This window comes from Prinia subflava, chromosome 1, assembly GCF_021018805.1.
Source record: "Prinia subflava isolate CZ2003 ecotype Zambia chromosome 1, Cam_Psub_1.2, whole genome shotgun sequence".
NCBI lineage: Eukaryota > Metazoa > Chordata > Aves > Passeriformes > Cisticolidae > Prinia > Prinia subflava.
The window spans coordinates 58,867,280-58,890,522 of record NC_086247.1 but is presented as its reverse complement, the minus strand read 5'-3'; the positions used below and the strand labels follow the sequence as shown (position 1 = coordinate 58,890,522).

General features: G+C 36.3%; 1 protein-coding gene across 2 annotated transcripts in view; it reads right to left on the bottom strand.

Annotated features, from left to right (window-relative positions):
* The window catches only part of ZNF407 (zinc finger protein 407), a 333,798-nt gene that overhangs the window by 82,953 nt on the left and 227,602 nt on the right, over window positions 1-23,243 (bottom strand). For both annotated transcript variants that reach the window (XM_063397531.1, XM_063397534.1), the window contains exon 8: window positions 16,257-16,435. In XM_063397531.1, the coding sequence (XP_063253601.1) occupies window positions 16,257-16,435 (179 nt within the window). The remainder of the gene's footprint in view (window positions 1-16,256; window positions 16,436-23,243) is intronic.

Here is a 23,243-nt window from a genome sequence, read left to right as displayed (position 1 = left end):
CTTGGCTCTACTGAAAATTAAAAACATGAGACCAAAGGGGTAGAAGGGATGTAAAAAAGCAGCCAGTGCATGCCACTGCTGAGTGCATGCCATTTCATAGCTGTAATTTAAAGATCAGAAGGGGAAAAAATGAAGCCAAATAAAAATGGAAAATGTTAGATTAATGACACAGTCATTAAAATAAAAAAGGTGGAGTTAGATGAGGAATGGATCTTATTCGAATTATTGAAATTAAAAAAAGTTATTGTAACAATCATTCTAAAAATCACATTTTACTTAGTTCAAGGAAAGAAGAAAAAAGTAGAAATCTTCATGGGAATATTTCAAATTGTCAGTAGCTTTAAAAAAGTGATTTAAGATTTTTTCTTGTATCTTCTCTTTCAATTTTAGAATTTTAGTTGCCATATATTATAATGGTATTTTAGCTATAAAAGTAGTTTTCCACTCACTGTTCTCTTGCCTTTCAAGGAGACAAACAGTTTTTCTTTCCTCTAAATGAGCACAATAAAATGGGTAAGCTGTCTGGGGAAAAAGAACCCAGACAAACTGGTGGTATAAAGCTCAACAGAAAAATGTGGTACAGAGAAGAGGCGATCTAAAACATGTTTACTGTATGCCATGTAATTTATTCTACTAGTCATGCTAGAATAAGAGTTTCTCACTGCTGAATTATCATTAGGTTTTGTTCAAAAACAAACCCATTGTTACTGCTGTACCTGACACTGTACCTTAAAGAATGTGGGGGAGAAAATCTGCGTGTAAAACTGTACCATGAAAATTATAATTCTGTAATAAATAGTTAAACAGGGATTCTAAAAATCTGGGTCCAAATCTTGCTAATATTCCATGCAAACCTCCTTCTACAAGCTCTCTGCATGTCTATATGCATTTTAGTGGACTAATTTTCAGCACTTCAGTAAGTATTCCTCTATCTTGCAAACCTTCCTGATGTATCAATAGAACTATCAGTTATGAAAAGATTGATATCAAGAGTCACCTAAATGAAAAATAGAATAAAAATGCAAACTGTGGATGCATTTAGAAGAACCAAAGCTTCACAAGATTTTCCTCTCCCTAGCTGATGTAGGCAAACCAACAGATTGTCTTTCTGTCAGGCAAACCCTGATGGAGATAAATGTAAAGGCTGGAGTGCATGCCTAATTTTTACACACAAGCTGCAACCAGACCATGGATTTATGCTTCAAGGCAACCAGATTTCTCCTTGTGTACTCTTACAAACTGCTGTTGCACTCAGTCCATCTTGTTTAAATGCCTTTAAAACCACACACAGGCTCTGCCCCCTCCTCCACTCCTACTAATTATATACTTTTTGTTTGAAGAAGCAAGCCCTTTATTGCTCATAATTTTAGCTATCACTTGCTTGGGCACCTTCTACAGATCAATAGCACATAGTTAAGTGGATGAAAAGGCTAAATGTGATTGTCATTTGCAATTCAAGGTTGTGTGCTCCCCCCACACACACCCCCAACACCTTAAACTTTTAAGCGCTGTGCTTGGATTTCATTTTAGAACACTAAATTCCTGTTGCAAGTATACAGTAGCTGTACATTCAAAACCTAAATTAAATATCTGTCTTAAATTAAATATCTGTCATTTTTTAAGGCCAGAATACTGGCATAGGTTATAATAAAAATTACCACCCAACCTGCAATTTTACAGATTCCATTGCTGGTGGCCATACATCTTTGATGGCAAAACTACATTGGTTGTAGCGCCATAAAATCAATAAATATTAACCTTTTCTGACACTTTCTGCACGGATGCTTTATCAGTCCCTGTCAGGTGATAGAACAGTCAGTGATGCACTGTATTTTTCGGCTCAGAACCCATACCAAACTAAGAAATCAATGCAGATTAACAAGCCTTTAAATACAAAAATTGGCAATGAAATTTTGGTTCTATACGATAAAAATTAAACCAAATTGCAATACTGCAGAACCATAAATCTCTTACAAATATTTCTAAAAAAGCGTGACATGTAAATATAGTGTTTCTATGGAAAATTGATCACAACAATGCAATTAAATCAGTTTTGTATTTCATGACTGACTTATCTATTACAGCTTATAAAATTAAAAATGTACCCAATAATACAAATCCTGTGTCTCAGTATTGTTTAGAAATTCAGAGTTCTTGCCCTGCTGAGAGACTCATAACAGTTCAATCCATTTAAAACTCAATTTCTAAACAAGGCAAGTTTACTGGAAAGTGAAAAGACATCATTTAAGTTATCTCCCAACTTCTATAACTGTAACAATAACCAGGTTTAGACCTAAGCATCTTAGAAGCCTTAGGCCTTTAATTATTGGAAAACATCTTGCTGTGTACAATCTATAGTGCAGCAGGGAAAACTTGGATTGGTGCTGTTTTTCCCTGTCTGAAACATTGAAATTTCTTCTACATAACACTACTTGTTTACCAGAGCATTAGAAACTCTGTTTACTCATATGTAATTCATGTTACATTTTTTATTAAAATATGAGCCAGTCAGATAGCATGGCCTTTCCAAAAGACTTCAGGCTTCTTAAAAACTACCAAAAATCTTGAAAGCTTAGGACATGTTTTCTTACTTCTTCAAACACAGAATCTGGTAGTAAATTCTTGAACAACAATGGCTATGTGGGTCTATTTATAGTCAGAAAATCTTGGCAAATAAATGCTATGATTTGGTTCTATTTATCCTATTATGGCTATCCTATAGCCAAAGCCTATTAGAACTTATTTTATCTATAGTTTTCAAATCTATTATCAAGTTTCTTTCTAACAATGCGGGTGGAGCATTGGTGTACAGGCAACAATTACCTTCTTTTCAAAGTAAAAGATAGTACCTGAAACACTAAAGTAAATTAGTAAAAGCTAATGGAAATACAGAGATCTATGTTCCACCAAATTTTAGACATATATAAGCCCAGTCAAGTCAGTAGCAGGTACACAACGGTATTTGGAGAAACAGGGAACTGCTTTGGGAAATGCAATATAATGCTATGGTATGCAAATAAAACATAAATGCACTAAAAGCTTTATCAAAATAAACTTTATATTTTAAACTAAAATACAACTTTAAATTTACCATTTCTTTCTATAACATATGCAATTCTAGATTAGCCAAGAAAGAGACCTACTTCTGCCAATCAGCATCGGGAGCAATCAAATTGCAAATTCTACTATGATTTCTTTAAAAAAAAAAAAACATTGGCAAAAATAACTTTAATCAGCTCAGTTTATCTGTTAATGCTAATATTGAAAGGATCTGCATTTATTTTGAAAATCAACCATAAGAAAAGAAAGAAAGAAAAGGAAAAGCTGTGAATTTAGGAAGAGACAAAGTATAGAAGGTGATAAAATTTAAAAATAATTTAAAAAAATCATTAAGCCTAAACTTCTCTCATGTCACAATGTGGACATCACATTAAAGCTTACTTCTGCATAGCAGAATCACAGCACTGACATTGCAAAGTGGATGATCTTTAGATTGGGAGCCACTTGTGCACCTGCACAGCCACCTTTTGAAACCCACTTCACACCAAAATCTGAGTTGCCTTACAGAAACCATCCCCCCAAAGTCAATCCTTTTTTTCCCGTTTTTGGTGACAAGATGGCAGCAAAATTAAGTACTTGCAGAATCAGGAATTCTAGTGTCTCCATCAAAGTGTCATTTGCTCCCTCTGCTTTTCCAAGGTCCTCAGGAGCCTTACACTGGTCATACCAAGTTATAGCCATTTACTTTGTGTCCCTGAGTACTTGGCCAGTATCCCAAACCTGACCATATCTTTCTGCAATTGGTGTAGACTGTTGCATACCAGTCACCAAATATGAAAGTAGCTTTATTTATCAAAAATGCTCTATTTTTTGTTAATTTTAGAATGATTGCCTTTTGCAATTTAAAAATTGGTATCTCAAGACATTACAAGAAGTTGGTCACTTAAATACCTCAATACTGTTTGCAGGAAACAGCATATGGAACGACATCCCCCCTACAACTACAACAGAGAACAGAGGATTGTGTTCACCTGTCTTAGCCCTCCTTGTTCTACAAGTAGGGCTGTGCTGAATTAAAGATAACTGAGATTTCATTATTTTCATATGCTGATGAACCTCTGACTTCACATTTCAGGATTTTTCTTTGAGTGGATAGAAGCAAACACAAGTGGCTCAGCAAATTTTACTGACAATTTTGATAGTAGCAGAATTTGCTCAGAGGAAGGTGGACTACAAAAGAAAGAGTCAAAAACAATTAATAGAACACTGAATACTATTGTAACAGTAAGGATTTGTAGTTAAATCCTTACTATATGAGGCTAACTTGAGTTGATTAGAAGCAGCTTTATCCCACAGGCACTTTGCGGTGGTGACATGCACTAATATGTGAAGACTCCAAATGTTTCACCATGGCTTTTCCTTTCTAATTTTACATTACTAAAACATTCCAGAAACCACTAAAACTATTTTACTGAATGTACAATTGGTTGTTTAATAATCCCTAACTTCAAGTTCTTCAAATAGAGTTCTGAATTTTGGATACATATGCCAAATCCAAAATAAATGTTACATTAAAAATGTTTATCCAAAACCTTTTGATGTATCTTGAGATAATTTGATAATCAGTTTTGACTTTCCTGTTATCAATAGATGCTTTCATTTTATGTTTCCTCTAGATACTATTCCTTCAAAGTAGGTAAATTCTTTCAAATCTTCTAAAACCTGTTCTCTGAGAACGGTTATCTTCTATTAGTTCCCAGACTGAATAAGAAGTACCATTTTGGCAAGGTATAAAAGAAGTAGGAGCATAGTTTAGCATGTAGTATGGTAGTTATCTTAATGCCTTTCTTTTGAAATACATTATGCACTATAATCCCAAGCACTTACAGAGCAACCCACTCTTTTAACTACGGGACAACTACTAACAAAAACCTCTTCTATCAACAATAATCTAAGTTTCTGAAATGTTATTTAAGCAAGGACTGTGACAGTCATTAACTGATCTTCTTTAAATACCAGAGAAGGTATTAAACTATACTGCAGAAACATGTCCACCAACTCTGCTTTTGAATGTCAGGCACCTCCTCTTACTTCCCAAAGCCAAGGAACTGGAATTGCACACATTTAAACCAGCAGTACCTTTCATCCAGACATGTGGAATCTGAACCAGTGAATTGTCTGAAGCCCAGAGCTTTTAATAATGCTCAGGTTCCTATGCAATTTATATGAAAATTGCACTCACTTTAAGGTCTCTTTTTACTACCAGAGAAAATGATATGAAAATCATATTGTAATGACTCAGAGAATGAAAACATCTGTATTAAATCTGCAGTGGTTACTTAAGTACAAACCATTTCTTTGATGTTAGATATTGATGAGCACATACTCATTCCAATAAATGCAAGACATGCATAAAATATCTTACATTCAGAAGATGTACTAAGAAAAAGGGGTTCCCCACTAACTGGCCAGCTGGGAGCTGAGAGATACGATATCTGTCTCCATGGCTTTTTGACATGATACAAGAATTATAGACAGCCGACACGCAATGTATTTATAGGAGATACAGTTTCATATTATGCTCTTATATGTTCACCAAGAAAGTGAAGCAATCTTTCTTCTGTGAGACTTCTACCTATCTTCATTTCCTTTAGTGCAAACAGTTATAGACAAGCTCCTCTCTGAACTGATAATTTTTTAGAGGTCATTCAGCCCATAATTTCAGGTCCTAGTCACTATCCTGATGGTCCTTCTTAGGAAATTGGACCCAGTGGGAACGTTTTTTCCTTCTGCTTAGTCTATGGGTCAGCATTTTCCTTCCCTTGTACTTCTTAATTCCCTTAAGTGGCAATTATTTAAGGTAGAGTTAGAGAAGGTGCAATCTACATTCATCCAATAAAACCTAAATATTAAAAAGGACAGAAAAATCCAGCATGGTTACTAAGGATATATGGGAGAGCATTTAGCATTTGAAAGGTACCAAAGATCTGGTAAATGAAAAGATGGAAAATTATGAAGAACTATTGGAAGTAAAATAGAAATTAGAAGTACAAAAGAACATGAGTATCAGACAGACAAGGCATCCTACTTACAAAGGTCAAGACTCAAGATGCCATGTCAAGAAATTAATGGAAAGTCAGTGCAGCACAGATTGGATTAATGAAAGCAAACAAAAAGAAAGTCCAGGAGAAATTTTTAAAATCAGCACGGAATTGCAATGATTTGTGATTCATTGGAGCAATTATTGCTGAGGGCTCTTCTCTTCACTCATGACCCACAGTAGTAAAGCACTGAGCACACAACTAACACTATGATTGAATCTCCCATACCTATGTTCTGGCCTTGGTTCAGGTATTAAATTAATTTACTTCATGGTAGCTGGTATGTGTTGGATTTGAGCTGGAAACAGTGTCATAGGGATGATTTTGCTAGTCCTGAGCAGCGTTTCCACAAAGTCAAGGCCTTTTCTGCTCCTCACCCCACCAGCCAGGAGGCTGGGGGTGCACAAGGAGCTGGGAGGGGACACAGCCAGGACAGCTGACCCTGACTGAAGGGAAATTCCAGACCACATGGCATCATTCTCAGCATGTAAATTGGAGAGAAAAGAAGCAAGGGGAGGGATGTTCGGCATCTGTCTTCCCAAGCCACCATTACTCGCCACAGAGCCCAGCTTTCCTGTAGATAACACTTGCCAGCCCATGAGATGTGATGGATTAATTCCTTGTGCTGCTTTACCTAATAAACTGCCTTTATCTCAGCCTAGGAGCTTTCTCACTTTTACCCTTCTGATTCCCATCATCCCCCCACTGATGGGAATAACTAATTGGGGTATGGCACTTAGTTGGCAGCTGTAAACCACGACCATGTCCACACTTTTCTGATTCTGAAATTATTTGCTATTATTTGTGCAGTAATGAGACTATGTCTAACAAGAAAGTAATTCTGTGTAACTTATAAAAAATCTAGAACTGAGACAAAGCTGTTGGGACACTAGTAACATCTCACAGGAAGAAAAAGCATAAAGTGTCCCCTAAACAATGCACAGCCACAGAGAAAGTCACCAAGAGGTGTTGGCATTATGTAGGCAAAACACACCCTGCTAAGATTATTTGAAATATAGTGCCCATAGGTCTTCAGAGTACTGTTAGTTCAACTCTGCAAGTAATGAAATAATTAGTTTGTAAAGGAGATAGCATGGTTGAGAAATTTATAATTTAGGTTTATTTATAGATATTTATTTTTTATATTTTCATTGGAATTAATTTTAAAAATATTTATAGCACAGACTAGGAATATATAATTATTTTCAATACAGTTTAAACATATAAGTTATTAAATAAGTTTTATTTACTATATATATTAAAAATTTAACCACACATTTTAAATCAAAATTTTCATTTCATTCTTCAAGTTGTGTCTTATATTTATTTTATATTTACATTAATAAAAATTAATACAAGATCTTTATATTTCTTAGAAATCCAGCATAACTTCCCTGGATGATAGACTAAGAGATCTATTCTTAAAAATGTATAATAGGAAAGCAGTTTAAATGTTCAGAGTATAGGACAATCTCCACCTAAAAATATCCTGAATTATTCCTAGGCACTATACATATTTATATTTTATTCTTCTTGTAAGATCATTATCTTTCTTTTTGTTTGTTTGAAAAGTTTTCTTGATGACCTTATTATCCCACTTTTTGGTGCTTTTCTCCAAATTTTAATATGTTGATATTCTAATACTAGTATTTCCTTTTACTATTTACGTTTGCCATACAGTACCATGCATATATTTCTTCTAGAACAATTAAATATTTTTGCCTTTCTAGATGGCTGTCATGTCTTAAGGGCTTTCTTCTACTTCCGCACTTAAATATTTCAGCCTTGCTTTAAAAGTTTTATGTTAGGATAGCCTATTTTTAGCTCCAAATAGGCAATAATGTGGCTCGTTCTTCATGAAGGATATTTTATCTATTAATATAATGAAATGGTATCTTGGAGTAATATTACCTTCTTTTCATCAGTGAACCTGACATCCTTGCAGAGGCACCAGCCTTTATGGACACCAGCAGGGATCCAGCATGGGCAGTGTAAGGAATTTGCAAAGCAGATGCCCGTCCAGGAGTGTTTTGAGAGCAGATACAAGGTGCCATATTAAGGGTTCAACAAAAATTCAGACCTGGAGAGGGTTTCTCTATTGTCCACTATGGCACAGCCCCCTTGCAGGCCACCCAAATGGTTCCCAAATTTGGAAAACAGAGTGCCACGGAGAGGAAGCACAAGAAAGGAGTGCACACCAATACCCAGATCAAATATTTAGGTATGGGCAAAGAGATTCATCTGCTCAGGAGCAGTAGCTCACACCACAAAAATTAGCTGCCGTGTTACAAACTGGGCTAGTTTTCAGAAAAGGAACAATGACTGCTAGGAGGGCTGTGGACAGAGACGCACTGAGAGCAAAGCAGGACTGTGGCTGCATGGTTTTGGTGCTACACACAACAGGGAAACCCCTGTGCAATGGGCCTGCAGCTCATGGTACACAACAGGACACCGGTTATACCTCCACTGAGCAGAGGTAATAAGAGGTGTTCCAGGCACTATTTTCCTTTTCCTTTAAAACTATATTCTGAACATTTTTTCTTTAGTGAGATTGATTTGCTTTCATTCTTATCTGAGAATACCATTCACTTAAAGGATGTAACTAATATTAATAGTGGTGGGTTTTGAATATTAGATGATGTAATATTTGCATCAAAATATTTCAACACCTCCTTTCATGTCACTCAGCAGGAATATATGCTGATTGTTCAGGAAAAGCAACTAAGGAACTATGAAAGGAGTCCCTATGCTCTTTAACAGCAGCAGAAAAAGCTACAGCCTAGGGAAAAAAAAAAGACGAAGCACTTTCATGAACTCAATTTTTTTTTCCTACTTCACTTGCTACCTGGAAACAACCAACTCTGATGTCATGACCACCCAGATAAATATACTGGCTACAGAAGCTCTGCTAGGTATAAAATGCCTTCTAATAAATGATAGTTCTAAAAAAATTGCTTAGTTGTTTTTTTTTAAACACAGATTAATCTTTCCTGAAACACAATAATACATAATCTACATATGTTAAAAAGAACCTGGCTTTCTCCTTTACAAACAGAAAATCATTTATACTAGGTTTTTATTTCAAGCACACACTAAAATTATTATTCTTCACAAAAGAGGAAAGGGAGCGTCTGCCAATCAACATGACATGCTATTGAAAGACTGGTACTAATAGCTATGACAAGAGAAAACCTGTTTGAAGCAGAGCTGCTGCTGCCTTTTTCTTTTTTTAAAGTATACCAGCCATCAAAAATAATGTTTTATCTGACTAGAAACCCAAGCAATATTCTGCTGCTGTAAAAGCTTGCACCTGATTTCCCTATACCTAGCAATGACAATTTTAATATTGTTTCAAATGACAGCATTTAAAGTGTTTTATTTAAACAGTGATAAAGATTAAGCATATTAACTATTCAAAAAAAAAAGTTAAATACGCTTACAAACAAAACTGTGTATCTATTCTTTGGAAGTTTTACATCAGGTATGAATTACAAGTTTGCATAAGTACTCAACTGACTGGTATTTCCACTGCCTCATTGATAAATAGCATTTACTGATTTTATATTTTTGTAGTTTGATAAATTCAGAGACTATAAGAGGAAAAAGGCTTTTATTTTTTCATTTTTCCTATTTTTTAAACTATTTTCTACTAAAGAATCAAAAGATGCAAAATAAAAGGAGTAGCAAAAAATATTTAGAAGTAGAAAAGTGCTAGGATACTAGTATAATTGCTATATTCTCAGGTTCTGTGTGTCCAATTCACATTCTGAATAAGTCTGCAGTTTCCATTTGGTAATACAGTTATACCTTGATAAAATCACATAATAGATCACACCATAACTTTTAGCAATCAATTTTTTTTTCTTAATAATTTGATAAATGTAGCTGTCAAGTGGGATAAAGATCACAATTTTATTTGGGATTAACTATTTGAACTTTCAGAATTCCATTCATGAATATTGCAACTGTTACAACTGATAGGATCACAATTTTGTCCCTTGTTGATGATGCAATCATGCTGCAGATTGCTGGTACAGCCCTGTTTCTCAAAAGCCAAAGAAACTGAAAGAGGAATGTGTGGAAAGCACAGCCTTTTGAAAAGTGCACTTAAAGTTTGCAAAAATACCTTTCAAGCATATATAAAAGAGGAGACAATAACACAGTAAGGGAACTGGCAGGGAAAAGAGCAGAATTTTATATGGATTCTTCCAACACATGAAACAGAAAATAAATGTATGTTACAAGATATTTTATCCAGGATTTAATGACATACCAGAAATAAACAGTTTAAGTTGGTGTATTTCCACTTCAGGCTCAAAGAGAGTAAGAATTTAGCACTGATGATGGGAATGCTGCGTCTCTGAGAAAGAAACTTTTGGGGATTTACCTGTCTCCTCAGCTATGCCGGTGCTATCACAACACCCAAACACTTTAGATTCACAAACACAGCCCTTACCAGGAGGCTGTAGATTAACACTGTTTGAAGATTTAAGACCAAATAGAACCATTAGATAATAGTCTGACTTCTGGTATATCAAAGCCCCTTTATGTTCTGCAGTGAACCCAGCAACCTCGGGCCCTCCTAAAACCTATTTTCCAGAAAGACATCCAGTCTTCCCAAGGCTCAAAGGAACAGAACAAGAATAATTTCTTTTGCTAGTTGCTGCCAGAGCTCAATTGACCTCATATTTAAGTGTTTGCACCTTGTTTCTCATTTCAATTTGTCTGACTACGCTTTCAGTAACTGATTTTTCTTAGGCTTTTCTCAGCCAGACTAAGAGTAGCTCATGTCTGATATTTTCTCCCTGTGAAGCAACTCATACACTATAATCAAGTACCTATCTATCATTTGGTCATGAATTATGTAACTCTTCATGAACACTAAGCGTTCAATCACCATGTAGGCAGCCAACTGCCAAAACACAATCGTCACGATCTTTGTTCTGTGAATGCCCAACCCCAGAGGCACCTATAATTTTCACAGAGGCACAGGCACACAAAGCTGCACTTCCAAGCATTCCCCAAAACATCTCTGTGCAGAGCGGGGAAGCAGCTCACACTTTCAGTTCTGTCAGGATCCATACGAGTAAGTGATCCTCCACTCCTACTCATGGGCCTATGGGTGTTAGAGTCTTCACCACACACTGGAAAATTTGAGTGCTTTGCAAGCATAATATCACTGTCACAGAAAAAACCACCAAATCTTACCAAAGAGTACAACAAATTGAGCTGGCTTTACTGATTTATTTTCTTTTTTTTTTTTGAACAACTTCCAAGAGGTATTTGGCGTGACTACTAATTCTAAATTAAACATCGCCAAATTTTTTGTTCAGTGCCTTAAGCAGCTCCCACATAGCTGACTGTCGTGAAGCCATTTTCCAGCAAGAGCTTTGTGGCAAAGTGGGTGCAATGTAAGCATTGCACCTTTTTTGCACATGAGGAAACTTGTACAAAAAGCAGGACCATTATATCTTTTTCCCAGTGAAAAACTGGGTTATTCTGACTTCTAGGGTTGCATTCATTTTTGGAAATCATCTCCACTTTTTATAGTGCAGCACAGAAATAATGATATGGAAAAAAAACCCCTCAGTATCACTGCATAACTTTCAACATTATCACAAAACCAATAATGACCAAACTGCTTCCCTTCTCTCTGAAGATCTTTTTGTTATGACCAGTTTAGTATCCACAGAAGGCTACTATGGCACACTGTGAGATGTCACAAACTCTGCAGCTATTGGAATAATGGAGATATTCAGGCATAGATATTACACTGTTTGGACATAAATAATGCATCTTAATAGTATCACAATATTTATAAGACAAGAGGTCCTAAATGATGAACATTTAGTTCAAACTGAAATTATCACTACCACATGATGCTGCTCCAAAGCAGAAAAAGCACCAAGGAAGAAAATTGGAATACTGATCCCTTGCAGGATCTTCCACAGGCACGGGCTGTTATCCTGTCCCACTTGACAACGTGCTATGGTTCAGTTCAACTCAGTATTGCAACGCAGCATCAGTTAGAAGAAAACACATTCAAGAATTTTGGAAATGCAGTGCACACAAGAATCAAAAGATTTCTTCAGCTTGCTTTGAGACCCACAGTTCAGACAAGCCCACAGTAAAAAACTCAATTTCTTTTTTTTTTTAATCAAATAATCTCATTTTTAGAAAATTCCCTTAAATTATAGTCAGCAACATGATATGTCAATTCAGTCATCTATTGCATTAATTTTCCATTTGTAATGACAGATTCAGATTTGCATGGGGATAACAAGAATCAAATTTCTATCACTTAAACATTACCTGCAGGACTCCTGAGCTTGCTAATAAGCCCAGTTCTGTTCTTAGAACAGCTATAAGATCTATCACTATCTTAAATGTGGTTTGAAAAAGAAAATAAATTCATATTGTGGATAATGGAAAACAGTCTCTGGATTCCTGGCTTTTTTCCAACAAAATTTCAATTTTAACACGGACATTGAGAAAATGGGTCAGAGAATAACAAGAAATAGGCACCAAGCTCCTACAGGGCAACATACAGACTATTTAAAAAACAGATCTGATGATTTGTATAAAAATTAAGGTTAAATGCATAAACTGTTATTTGAAGTATGGCCTAGCAAATTCAGTTCACGATTTTATATGAACTGCATATATATTTGTTGATTTTTCTGCATTAAAGGCCTGCTGTTAAAATGTAGTAAATTTTAAAAGTTAAAAGTATAATCCAGACTGTTACCGTTTGAAAATATGTAAGATTAGAAGGAACACGGTTGTATTGTTAAATAACTCCCTCTGTGACAGAGGGAACCTATAGCAAAAAGAGGAAAGACAGTCTGAAAAGTTGGTTTTCTGGCATTTCTATATACCAATTTAGAACAGAAGTGCTATCACTTTGCAATTACAGAATCATTCTCACAAATGTAAAAGCCAACTTCCTTTGCCTTCCATCTTCCCAGCCTCTCCCTCAGAAATGCAGCTTCCTCAAGCTCCTTACTACCATTGACCCCACAAAGCAGTACAGTAGCTGCCAAAGAAAGCGAAATAGAAACTAATATTAGAGCATCATATTATTGTAGCAGGGCATCTCACCACCCACAAGAGCTTATCTGTTTGTTAACCAGCCAGATAACTCAAACAGGACCAGCTGTCTTATAGTGAGTTATTTTGGCACCATGGGGTTAACATCTCCCAACAGCCAATAAACCCTTACTGATGGAAGTGAGATCTGGGAAGATAAGCCAGATTTTTGACAGACAGACACTTACTTTACAACTATAAGAGGCACACCAAACTTCACAAAGCAGATATCTTCTATACATTTCCCTGAAAGGTGTGGAGTTTCTTCCACGAGTAAATGCCTGCTTTGCAAATTCTCCCCAGGGATTAAGTGAAGGAATGTGCACATTATAGTTTCAGTGATAAGTTAGATTTGACTCCTAATCAATACTATTTATTTTCCTAGATCTAATATAGGTACCTTGGTATTGTGCATTTTTATGTTATGCTGTAATCTACTAGTAGTTCTTTCTAGTTTTATACTGTGTAGTAAGTGATTCTGATTAAGATCTTTCATCTGCTATCTCTTGTCTGTTTAATAAATAATTCATTTTATAAATAAATCTGACTTGAACATCATAAGAACTTGCAGGGCAGGGTGATTCCTTGAACTTAAACTGTTGCCAAAATCTGAGGCTAAAGCTTGTCTGAAGCTTCCACTCTTCCCGCAACAATTATAAAGAGCATTAAATTTAAATTAGAAATCCAACTGTCAGTCCTAATTTCACAGACAAGAAACAGGCTTGACTTTTACTCCCAGTCACATCCTAAATGTACCCCACAGCTCAACCCTTGATGGGCTGTGGTGAAGGAGTTTCTGCCTGTCCTGCAAAGTGGCTGGAGTTGGTGTCTGTCTCTTTGCCAGTGAAGAGACTTATTCTGTTTCTATCAGCTCAAAGAAGCAAAAGGGCTGGCTTTCCTCTTACAAAGCAATATTAGAACATAAAAGACAGACAAATATGTTTAAGTTAAAAAAAGAAAAAAAATCAATCTTGTATGACACTTTCATACTCCTATCATCCTAAGGGGTTCTATGTCGTGTTGTAGATTCTCTGTGGGTGCAGCCAATGACCAATAAGTCATCAGTAACGGTGAACTAGACACAGAACAAATCTTATTTTTATAAGGGATGTTAGCCAGGGCACAGGAGTTGTCCTTCATTCCTCTAAAAATCTTCTTTAAAACCTTTAACTCTCAGATGTCCAGCAGTTAGAAATGGATTGAAAAGAAGAAAAGAAACCTCCTTTAATTTAACTATGATATGAATACACAATTATCACCCAGGTTCCTCTTTATTAGTGTTTCTTTTTGAAAGGAAAATACAGTATCATCCTTTTAGCAATGAGTTTATGTTTCAATACTTCTGTTGTATACCAGTTGTAGGCAAGCCTGGCAAGCATTAGGTGACAATCTGCTCTTTCTAGTCCTAATATATTTGCACAGTACCCTGTTTAGTGCAAATTGGAGAGTGAATGTACAGAAAAGAAATATCATTAGGACACAACACACTGATGACTTTTTTCCTGTGTTACCAAGACAAGCAAGCGGAACAGTTTTAACCACAGCATGCTGCAATGAACAATTAGTTTACCCAGATCCAGTTGTAAATGAATAATGGGAAAATGTACAAAAAATGTTTGCAATTTTGGAATGCTAGTGATTCTATCACTGTTACCGCTCTCTGTTTTATCTGTCTATCTGTCTATTGAAAGCATTTGATTTTTTCATATTAAGTGGGATTACTGTAGTAAAAATCCAACAGTGTCTGGATTTAAGCTCTGAGTTGAATATTCATTTGCTTTAGTGAGAACTATGGTGAAATGTGATCAGTTTTCTGACCTATTTTGAAATTGGTATTCTGCCAACTGGCATTTTGTTTGCACATCCAGATATTATCCACCATATGCTGACATGACATGATGATTGGTTCCAAAATGAAGTGGAATACTTGGCAAATAGAAATATATGGTACAAATAATACACTGCCTCTAGTCAAGAAAGCAAGCAGTCATTTTGAGAAGACTGAGAGGTTTTAAAATAACTACAGTGTACATACTGCACCAAGCTGCATGAAAACTCTCTTGCTTTTTTTAAAGGTATCAAAAACTATGAAATTAATTCCTTACACAAGATTCAAATATGACACAGGAATACTAATAGTAGCAATTCAATGGAAGATTAATTTGCATCTCAGGGAGACTTTGGCCCACAGAGCTTCTTCCTCCTCTGGATTCCCCAACTCTTCTCACCATCTGTTCTTTTTTCCCACTGCTCTGACTTGTCTTTCCACCCAGTGATGTCTAAGTTACCTGCCTCTCCTGCACTAAGATCACATTTCATTCAAGCTCCAGACTAATTTTGTATTATTTCTCCTAACTTCCTACCATTGAACTCTTTATTTTTGTCCTGATGCTTCCTTTAATCTTCTGCCTTCCACTCTGAAATGTAGAATCTATTAAAAAAAAAAAAACTAAAACCAAATAAAAACCAAAAAAACTTGCTCCTAAACAGAAAACATCCCATCTCTTCTCTTTTAATTCCTGTTTCCAAAGCAATGTTTTTGTTTTGCATTCATCCAGTGACTTCCATGTGTATGCTCTCTAACACAAAACCTGAAAACATACATCTAAGTTGTTGGTTGAGCTCTACTGTTCTATCTTTCAATGAAGAACAGTCTAGTTTTTTGTAATGAAATCTAAGAATTTTTAAAGCAGAGCATTAATTTGCCACTGTATTTCCTACTGAATTTTATGTTTCTGTTTTTGGGGGAATAGCATAGGCAGAGGCACTTAATAAAAATGTTAAAAAATATTTCTCCCTAAAAGTTCAATTAGATTTCAAAATGAGGAATCTAAGTAGCATGCACTTCTGATGTTTATTTATTGAACTGCAAGATTTACTTGTGTAACGTGAATAGATTTCAGTGCTTAATGCATAATCTTCAACCCTGGAAAACTTGAAGAGGATTAAGCCCATTTAAAAACCATGTTCTTCTTCAGAATAAATAACTTCTTGTTTTGTTATTACAATCATTTAAGCACGTGCATTTAGAAAAGAATTTGTAAGCAAAGGGAGGAATGACCTTACCAGCATGCAAGTATGCCAGATCAGGATTTTCAATGTCTGGGTGTAGTTCTTTCAAGTGGTTACGAAACTCCACAGGGATATTTGTTCCATAGTCACACCTAGGACAGTTATACATTTTTACTCCTTCATGCTTCCCCGTATGCAAGATGTGTTTACGGATATTTTCTGCACAGTTAGACCTAAACAGAAATGAAAAAAAGAAAAAAGATATATTTTATATTCTACCAGTGGTTCAAATAAAACCTAGTGTTATAACAGAAAATCAGTAGTCATCACTTATTTTTCATTATCTGTAGATTTTTTGCATCCTCTTAGGTTCTGTATAAATGTTGTCCTCTGCATGAAGGCTCCCAAAGCTGTTTCAGGTTAACTGAACATTACATCTGAACCAGAATGATTGATTTGTTACATTTACAGAATTTCGGTTTTTCTTATGGTAGTCAGTGATGGACAGAAATTAAGCAGAAGTCTTTATTTAGCAAAAATGAAATTCACAAATGCCTGTAATATTCCCAGTGGAGCTGACATGAACCTTTTCTACACAGTCCCTAAACTGAACAGGAGTTGATGTGAATTATTTTTGCAAGTATATTCCACCAACTTTCATCTTGCTGTGTGAACTGTTCCTAGGAAGGAGAATTGAGTTGCTCAAGTTTACATATTTTTGAAAATACACACAGATTCTGGTTTACATCTTAAACACAGCTTTTGTGAAAGTAGAGGATTTTTCATGCATAAAAGTCAGATTACATACAGAATTAATTTAACACATTTCAAAACAATATTTATAATCATATTTCTGAAAAAAAACTAATAAGAAAAGATTTCACATTTCCCTTATTCATAGAGAGATCCATACAGCAGTAATTTTTAATTTCCAGTCTTTAAAATTTTCCAGTCTCACTACAAAATTATCTTGCGTTAGAAATTCCTACTTATTCAAACTTTTTGCTGAATACTACATAAAATACACCGCTGCTTGATTTATTTCAATCAGAAATAGTCACTATATTTATTCTTGACTCAAAAGAACAGAACTGTCCATGTGTACCATTTCTTTGGGGTTTTGCTTAGTTTTTAGACTTTCTGACTAGCATATACTATTATTATTGCCAGACAAAGAACAGTAATTCAGCCTAACTGAAAAAAAGTGCAAACACTTGTGTAAACTACACAAATCCTTCACAAATACTCAAATAAGAGAACTGTAGCATTTTGGGCAACTGGATATATATCCCTCACTGATAGAAATTCCACAGTTAACAGGCGTCTAAAAAAAAAGGATCCCTAAAATAAACTGGAAGTAGCAGCTTGAAGTTCTGCTGGAGTGCTTGTCTCTCCCTCGGAAATGGTCATAGTAAAGTTGATATCTGCCTTACGGTGCTGCCAAAGCTCACCCTCTGTCATGTCCATCTGCTATATACTGGTATAATGGTCAGATGCCTGAGAATGTCAGAGAAGACAGTTATCACTGAAAAATACAGAAAATGCTGGTCCTCAGCATCTTTCAGTATTCAGCTCTAAAAGTGTTACAATGCTCATAAATGTTGTTAAAGTGAAATATATATTTTACAAAAAAGAGAAAAAAAAGGTAGTGTATACTGCAATGAAAGCAGGAGACAACCTGGTAACCTTCTATCATGGGTTATACTTTAAAGGGCAGTAGATTAAAGCAGAGCATATGAATCTGAAATAAAATATCTGTGTTCTTTCAGCTTAGCTCTCATACTATGTTAAGGAAAGATATAAAACTTTTGACTTTGAAATATTTCTGTGAAATATATAAAGGATCTGTGGAACCTATCTAAGAGTTGTGAAGAAAACCCAGCCTGTTCAAGCCATAAAAGACCAGTTCTATCTCCTTTGATTCGGAATTTGCTTCAGCCACTTTAAACAGAGCAATCCTGAAGCCTCATTTATTCAGTCATCAGTAAAAATCTGTCGCTAAACACACCAACACAGAGATATAAAAAATTCAAACCCATATTTTCCCATGTGACAAGGCCAGGAAGGCTTAATCAGAAATAAGGAATATGAGATCACAAGGCATTACAAATGGCCCCTCATATTAGGTTGCAAAGCAGCAATTGCCATCATCATAAGGTAAACCATGATAGTAACAACTGGCAAATCCAAGCACTTTTGAAGCCAAGTGATACCTTTAAATATGACAGGACAAAAGTGTACTTCATATAAAATGTTTTTTAATTTTTCAGTGTGCTTTGAATGTGTGCCTTATTAAGAGTCTTCTCCCATGTACTACACAAGTATGTTATTATATGTCTGACACAAAACACCCCCACTAACACATTGTGTGTGTAGTTACATCACTTCGTATTGTATGAGTAAACACAGAGGTCTGTGATTTTAAACAGCACTGTATTTTTATTAAAGGTACCTCATGACAAGAATATAACTAAAACATTATAATGTTGCAATAGTGATGATAGTTAAGCTTTTGACAGACCTTGTATTTTAAGATTCACTTCCAGGAGTTTATAAACCTTGAAATACGGATTTCCTTTGTTCTGAAATTTGGAAAATACAGCCCAGCCCAATAAAAATCGTTTGAGGAAAGTCGTTCTGGTGTTTGAGTTCCAGTCTGAATTTCAGCCACAAACAAATAAATACAGGTTTTACGAGACTAACCTGTAGTTCAGTAAAGCTACAGTAGAGGTTTCTAAGTTAAATTACTATTACCATTGCCTCATGTAAGCATGCTTTCATCCTCATGATCCATTTTTAAAATCAAATTTATATATTTCTATCAATTGTCCATGCTCTGAAGTAACAGGAAGGGAACTCATTAGAGAGACTTAACTAGTCTAAAGCTAGAGTCAATGAGTTTATATTCAATTCTGATGTAGAGAAACACAATAAAAAATTTCTTTTTATTTCATGTCTTGCAGTAAGTCTTCTTATTAGATGTGAAGAAAGGTTTGAGACTTGATGCAAAGCCCACAAAAACTCTATAAGGGAAGAGGGATGCCTGTACGGAATTTTTCAGAGTCTTGTCAGTGCTATACACAGTGAAAGAGGAGATGGAACATGCTAAGGTAACTTTGCAGATGAACAGAAAATATGAGGAGCTGAAAAGTTCAGCCCGTACTTCCCATGCAGCAAACCCCTATGACGTCCTCCATGAAAGACTGATATATTGGGAAGGTCATAAGCCTACTTTCCACATCCAGGAGAGCTCCCACACTGTGTAAAGGATAACACTTTGAAATAAGGGAGACAGATGGTAAGATTCTCCTGAGAAAGGCAGCTACTGCTCAAGATGAACAGAAAACCTCTTCTGGAAAAAGACACAAAAGGACATTTGTCTCTAATGTTCATCACACAGCGATGCATTCCCATTGCTGTTCTAGCTGCACATTCCATGTTGCCATTACAAATCCATTCCTATCAACCAGGTATCTTTTTCTGCTCTCAATAAATTAAAGGTTCCTGCATATTCAAGTATCATAAACAGGAAATGACTTGTCACTTGAAAAACTGTACTTTAGTCACAGAATCATAGCATGCTTAAGGCTCAAAGGGACCTCTTGAGACTCCTTGGTCCATCCCTGCTGCTCAGGAAGGATGACCCATGGCCAATTGTCCAGGATCATTTTTAGGCAGCTTCTGAATATCTCCAAAGATATCTCCCACCCTCCCTGAGTTGCCTGTGCCAGTGCTCAGTCACCCTAACAGTGGAATTGTGTTTCCTGATGTTCAGAGGAAACCTCCTATCATCCTGTTTGTACCAATTGCCTCTTTTTCTGTCTCTGGGCACCATTGAAAAAGAGCTTGGCTTCCTGCTCTTTAGAGCTTCCTTTCAGGTATGTGTGCAAACTGATTACATCCCCTGAGTCTTTTCTTGACGCTGACCAGTTCCAGCTGTCTCTATTTGGGATGCTCCAATTACAAACAATTTACTCAAGTTTTCAGTGGTCATTGAGTTTGCACAGGAACCATCCTGTGACAAGGACGCCTGATGCCCCCTTCCATAGCCATCTGCACCCTTGCCTCTTAGCACCATTGATCCAGTTTGTTGGGAGAGTGAAATAAAGTGGAAGGTTAGGAGTTGTATAAAACGGCCAGACATTTTCTCAGCATGAGAAGCTGTTGCCTCTGTTTACTTTGCCTTCCTTCTCCTATCCTTATATATATATATATAGGCTTCAGCTCTTAAAAAAAAAAAAAAAGCCATGGCATTGTGTTAAGGGCAAGAAACAGTGTGCCTGGTCTACAGAAGAGTGGGAAAATCATGCTTCTGGTGAATGGGAGAGAAGTCCTCATAACTGCCTTCCTCCTTATACCATAAAGTGCAATTTTTCCTTTAGACCCTGAAAGGTAGTATAAGTGCCCCTATGAGGACATTTTCTCAGATGCATTGGCAAGCTATAATGTGCAAAAGACTGGATTCCTCAGCAAAACTAGGCCTACCCCAGTGTCAACAGGAACACTGTTGTGAGGTCTGGGATGACAGAGCAGGGGCATGCACTTTGCAGGTGGCAGAGATGGGAGTTCAAAGTCAGCAGCAGGGAAACATGGGTGGAACAATGAGTCTTGGAGCAAATCTGTGCTGAGGGGAAAACAGTCAGCCTGAAGGTCCCCTCAGTAAGTGCTGCCTGCAGCCACTATTCTCCAACATCTCTTCCTTCTTTCCAGTCTTGCAGAGCTCAGCCAGCCAGCCTCAGCAGCAAGCAGTACAAGCTGTGTGGGGCAGGGATTTGGGCATCCCTTCTCGGTGCAGAGGGCCTCATCCCCAACCTCGTGGCTGGATGCAGCAGGTTGTGCTCGGCACTCCCCAGCCAGCAGCCCTGCTTCAAGCAGCCTCTGTAAACAGCCAAGTTCAGCAGCTAACTGCAGACCTGCGGCTGCCCAGTACCAAGCTATTTTCTGTCCTTGGCTTTTACACGGCGTTTTGGATAAAAAAAAATGAAATAAGAGAAATTCACAAAGCATCTGTCAATTCTAAATTTGCCCATGCAGAATAGGAATGTTTCTATGTTTTTAAGGGTTTCCTACATGAGAATACATTAGCATTGTATTAAACAGCTAAATGAAATATTGCAGGAAGTCATCAATTTTTTTTTTCCTATTTACTAATCAGAAACTGAAATTAGAACACTCTTCCATTATGCAGTGCCTGACATTTTCAGAAAGATACTTACTGCAAGACATGGATATGGAAGGTTTCAGAGGTGCAGATGAGGCAAAATGTTAATTATCTAGTCCACTAAGTTTTAAAAAAATTAGCACCTTATAGGACTCTTATTTGCACCAAATAAACCTTTTTCAAAAGGTCTTCTCCAGCACATTAGGTATAAACATCCTGTTTCTGAAGAAATGCATATAACGTAAAGGACTTACGGCAGCTCCATTGAAATCACTATTTACAACATAAAAACAAATACAGTGATTGAAATACAAATACAAATACAACTGATTGAAAAAAATTCTATTTTTCATGTTTGTCAGGACGAATCAAGTTCATTCTTACATAGACATTATTCTGAACGTCTTCTGCATCCTCTATACCCTGCTGTGCAACCTGCAAGTATAGAGAAATTGCAGTATTTTGATTGAAAACCAGCAAAGTCTCCAGATACTTTCTTCCAGAAATAAAAGCAATTATGATGAAAGCAAACTTCTGAATGAAGCAATATGAACTATTGTAAATTCTTAACCTCAGTCATTTAACAAATATTTGCAGGTATTTCTTTCACAGAAAATTCCATCTAACTAGGAAAACTGTCTTTAAATCAAAATTGTAGTAATGTAATTACACTAGAAAAGGAGAGCTGTAGATTTTAAGAAATGCAAATCATGTGGAACATTTGCCTTGACCTCACTGACAGCACATTCAGAAACATTTTCCTGGTGATTCTTTTCTCAAACCATAACCCTTTTGGTACTAAAAGATGGTTTCTGATGGAGAGCAGTAGGGAGTCATAGGCAAATCACTCTTCAGTTGATCACTCTCCCTTTTACAAAGTGCCTTTTCCTCCTGCAACAGTGCTAATGTCCAACACACCTTGATGGCTGTAGAATCTCCTGACACCCAGACCTCCTGCAGAAGAGCTACGGAGACCGAGTTCCTTTCCAACTCACTCAGAGGTATCATCAGGTTCTCCTTACACTCTTTCCAGTTGCTTTAAGCTTTGAATACGTTCACATTTCACACCAGTGCTGCATATACACGGATGCCATGACTTTCCCCATGCTCAGCATTCTCCAGTTGCAGCCAGTTCTGGAAATTCCTAGATAATCATTGCAGCACCAAGAGCTCCTGCACACTCAGTTAAATGCAGGGACCTTTCAGGTTGTTTTCAGCATTACTGCTTTCCAAAATACAACCCTTCTTGCCTGACTTTGTTTCTTGCTGTCATTAAACTGTACACAAACTAGCATTCAGTAGGGTGGTGGCAAACAACATAATGGGCAATATTTTCTTAACAGGAAAGAAACAAATACCTCAATCTGTGGTAATTACATTATACAAGAAGGCTTATTCAATCAAAACCTCCACAATGACAGTCATTCTTCCCAACTTCTACTTAGCAAAAACCCAAACAAACCAACTAACCAACCAACAATTCTTCCCTGCATATTCAAGATTTAGCTACATTTCTGGTTTTAAAATAAAATAAACTGATTGGCAGTTACTGCAAACCAGCTACATAATAATACATAATCTGCACATACCACTGGCAATTCAGGCTGCAAGTTTAAAAGTCAAAGCTTACCTCTTCAGTGGTACAAGTTAATACAGTATTGCACAAGAAATAATAAAAACCAGCAAAATATCATAGCCAAAAATGTGCCTTCTCATTACTAACATGCACCTGGGTTACTTTTCCCTTGCTCTTTGCCTTTAAAAGCAAAAGTTCTACCTTTTATTGAGGTTTTAAGTGAGTGGGAAAACAATCACACAGATACAAGTGTTGATGCTCTGCAACCAACTTCAATTCTTAAGTGACTTAGGATACTGTTGCT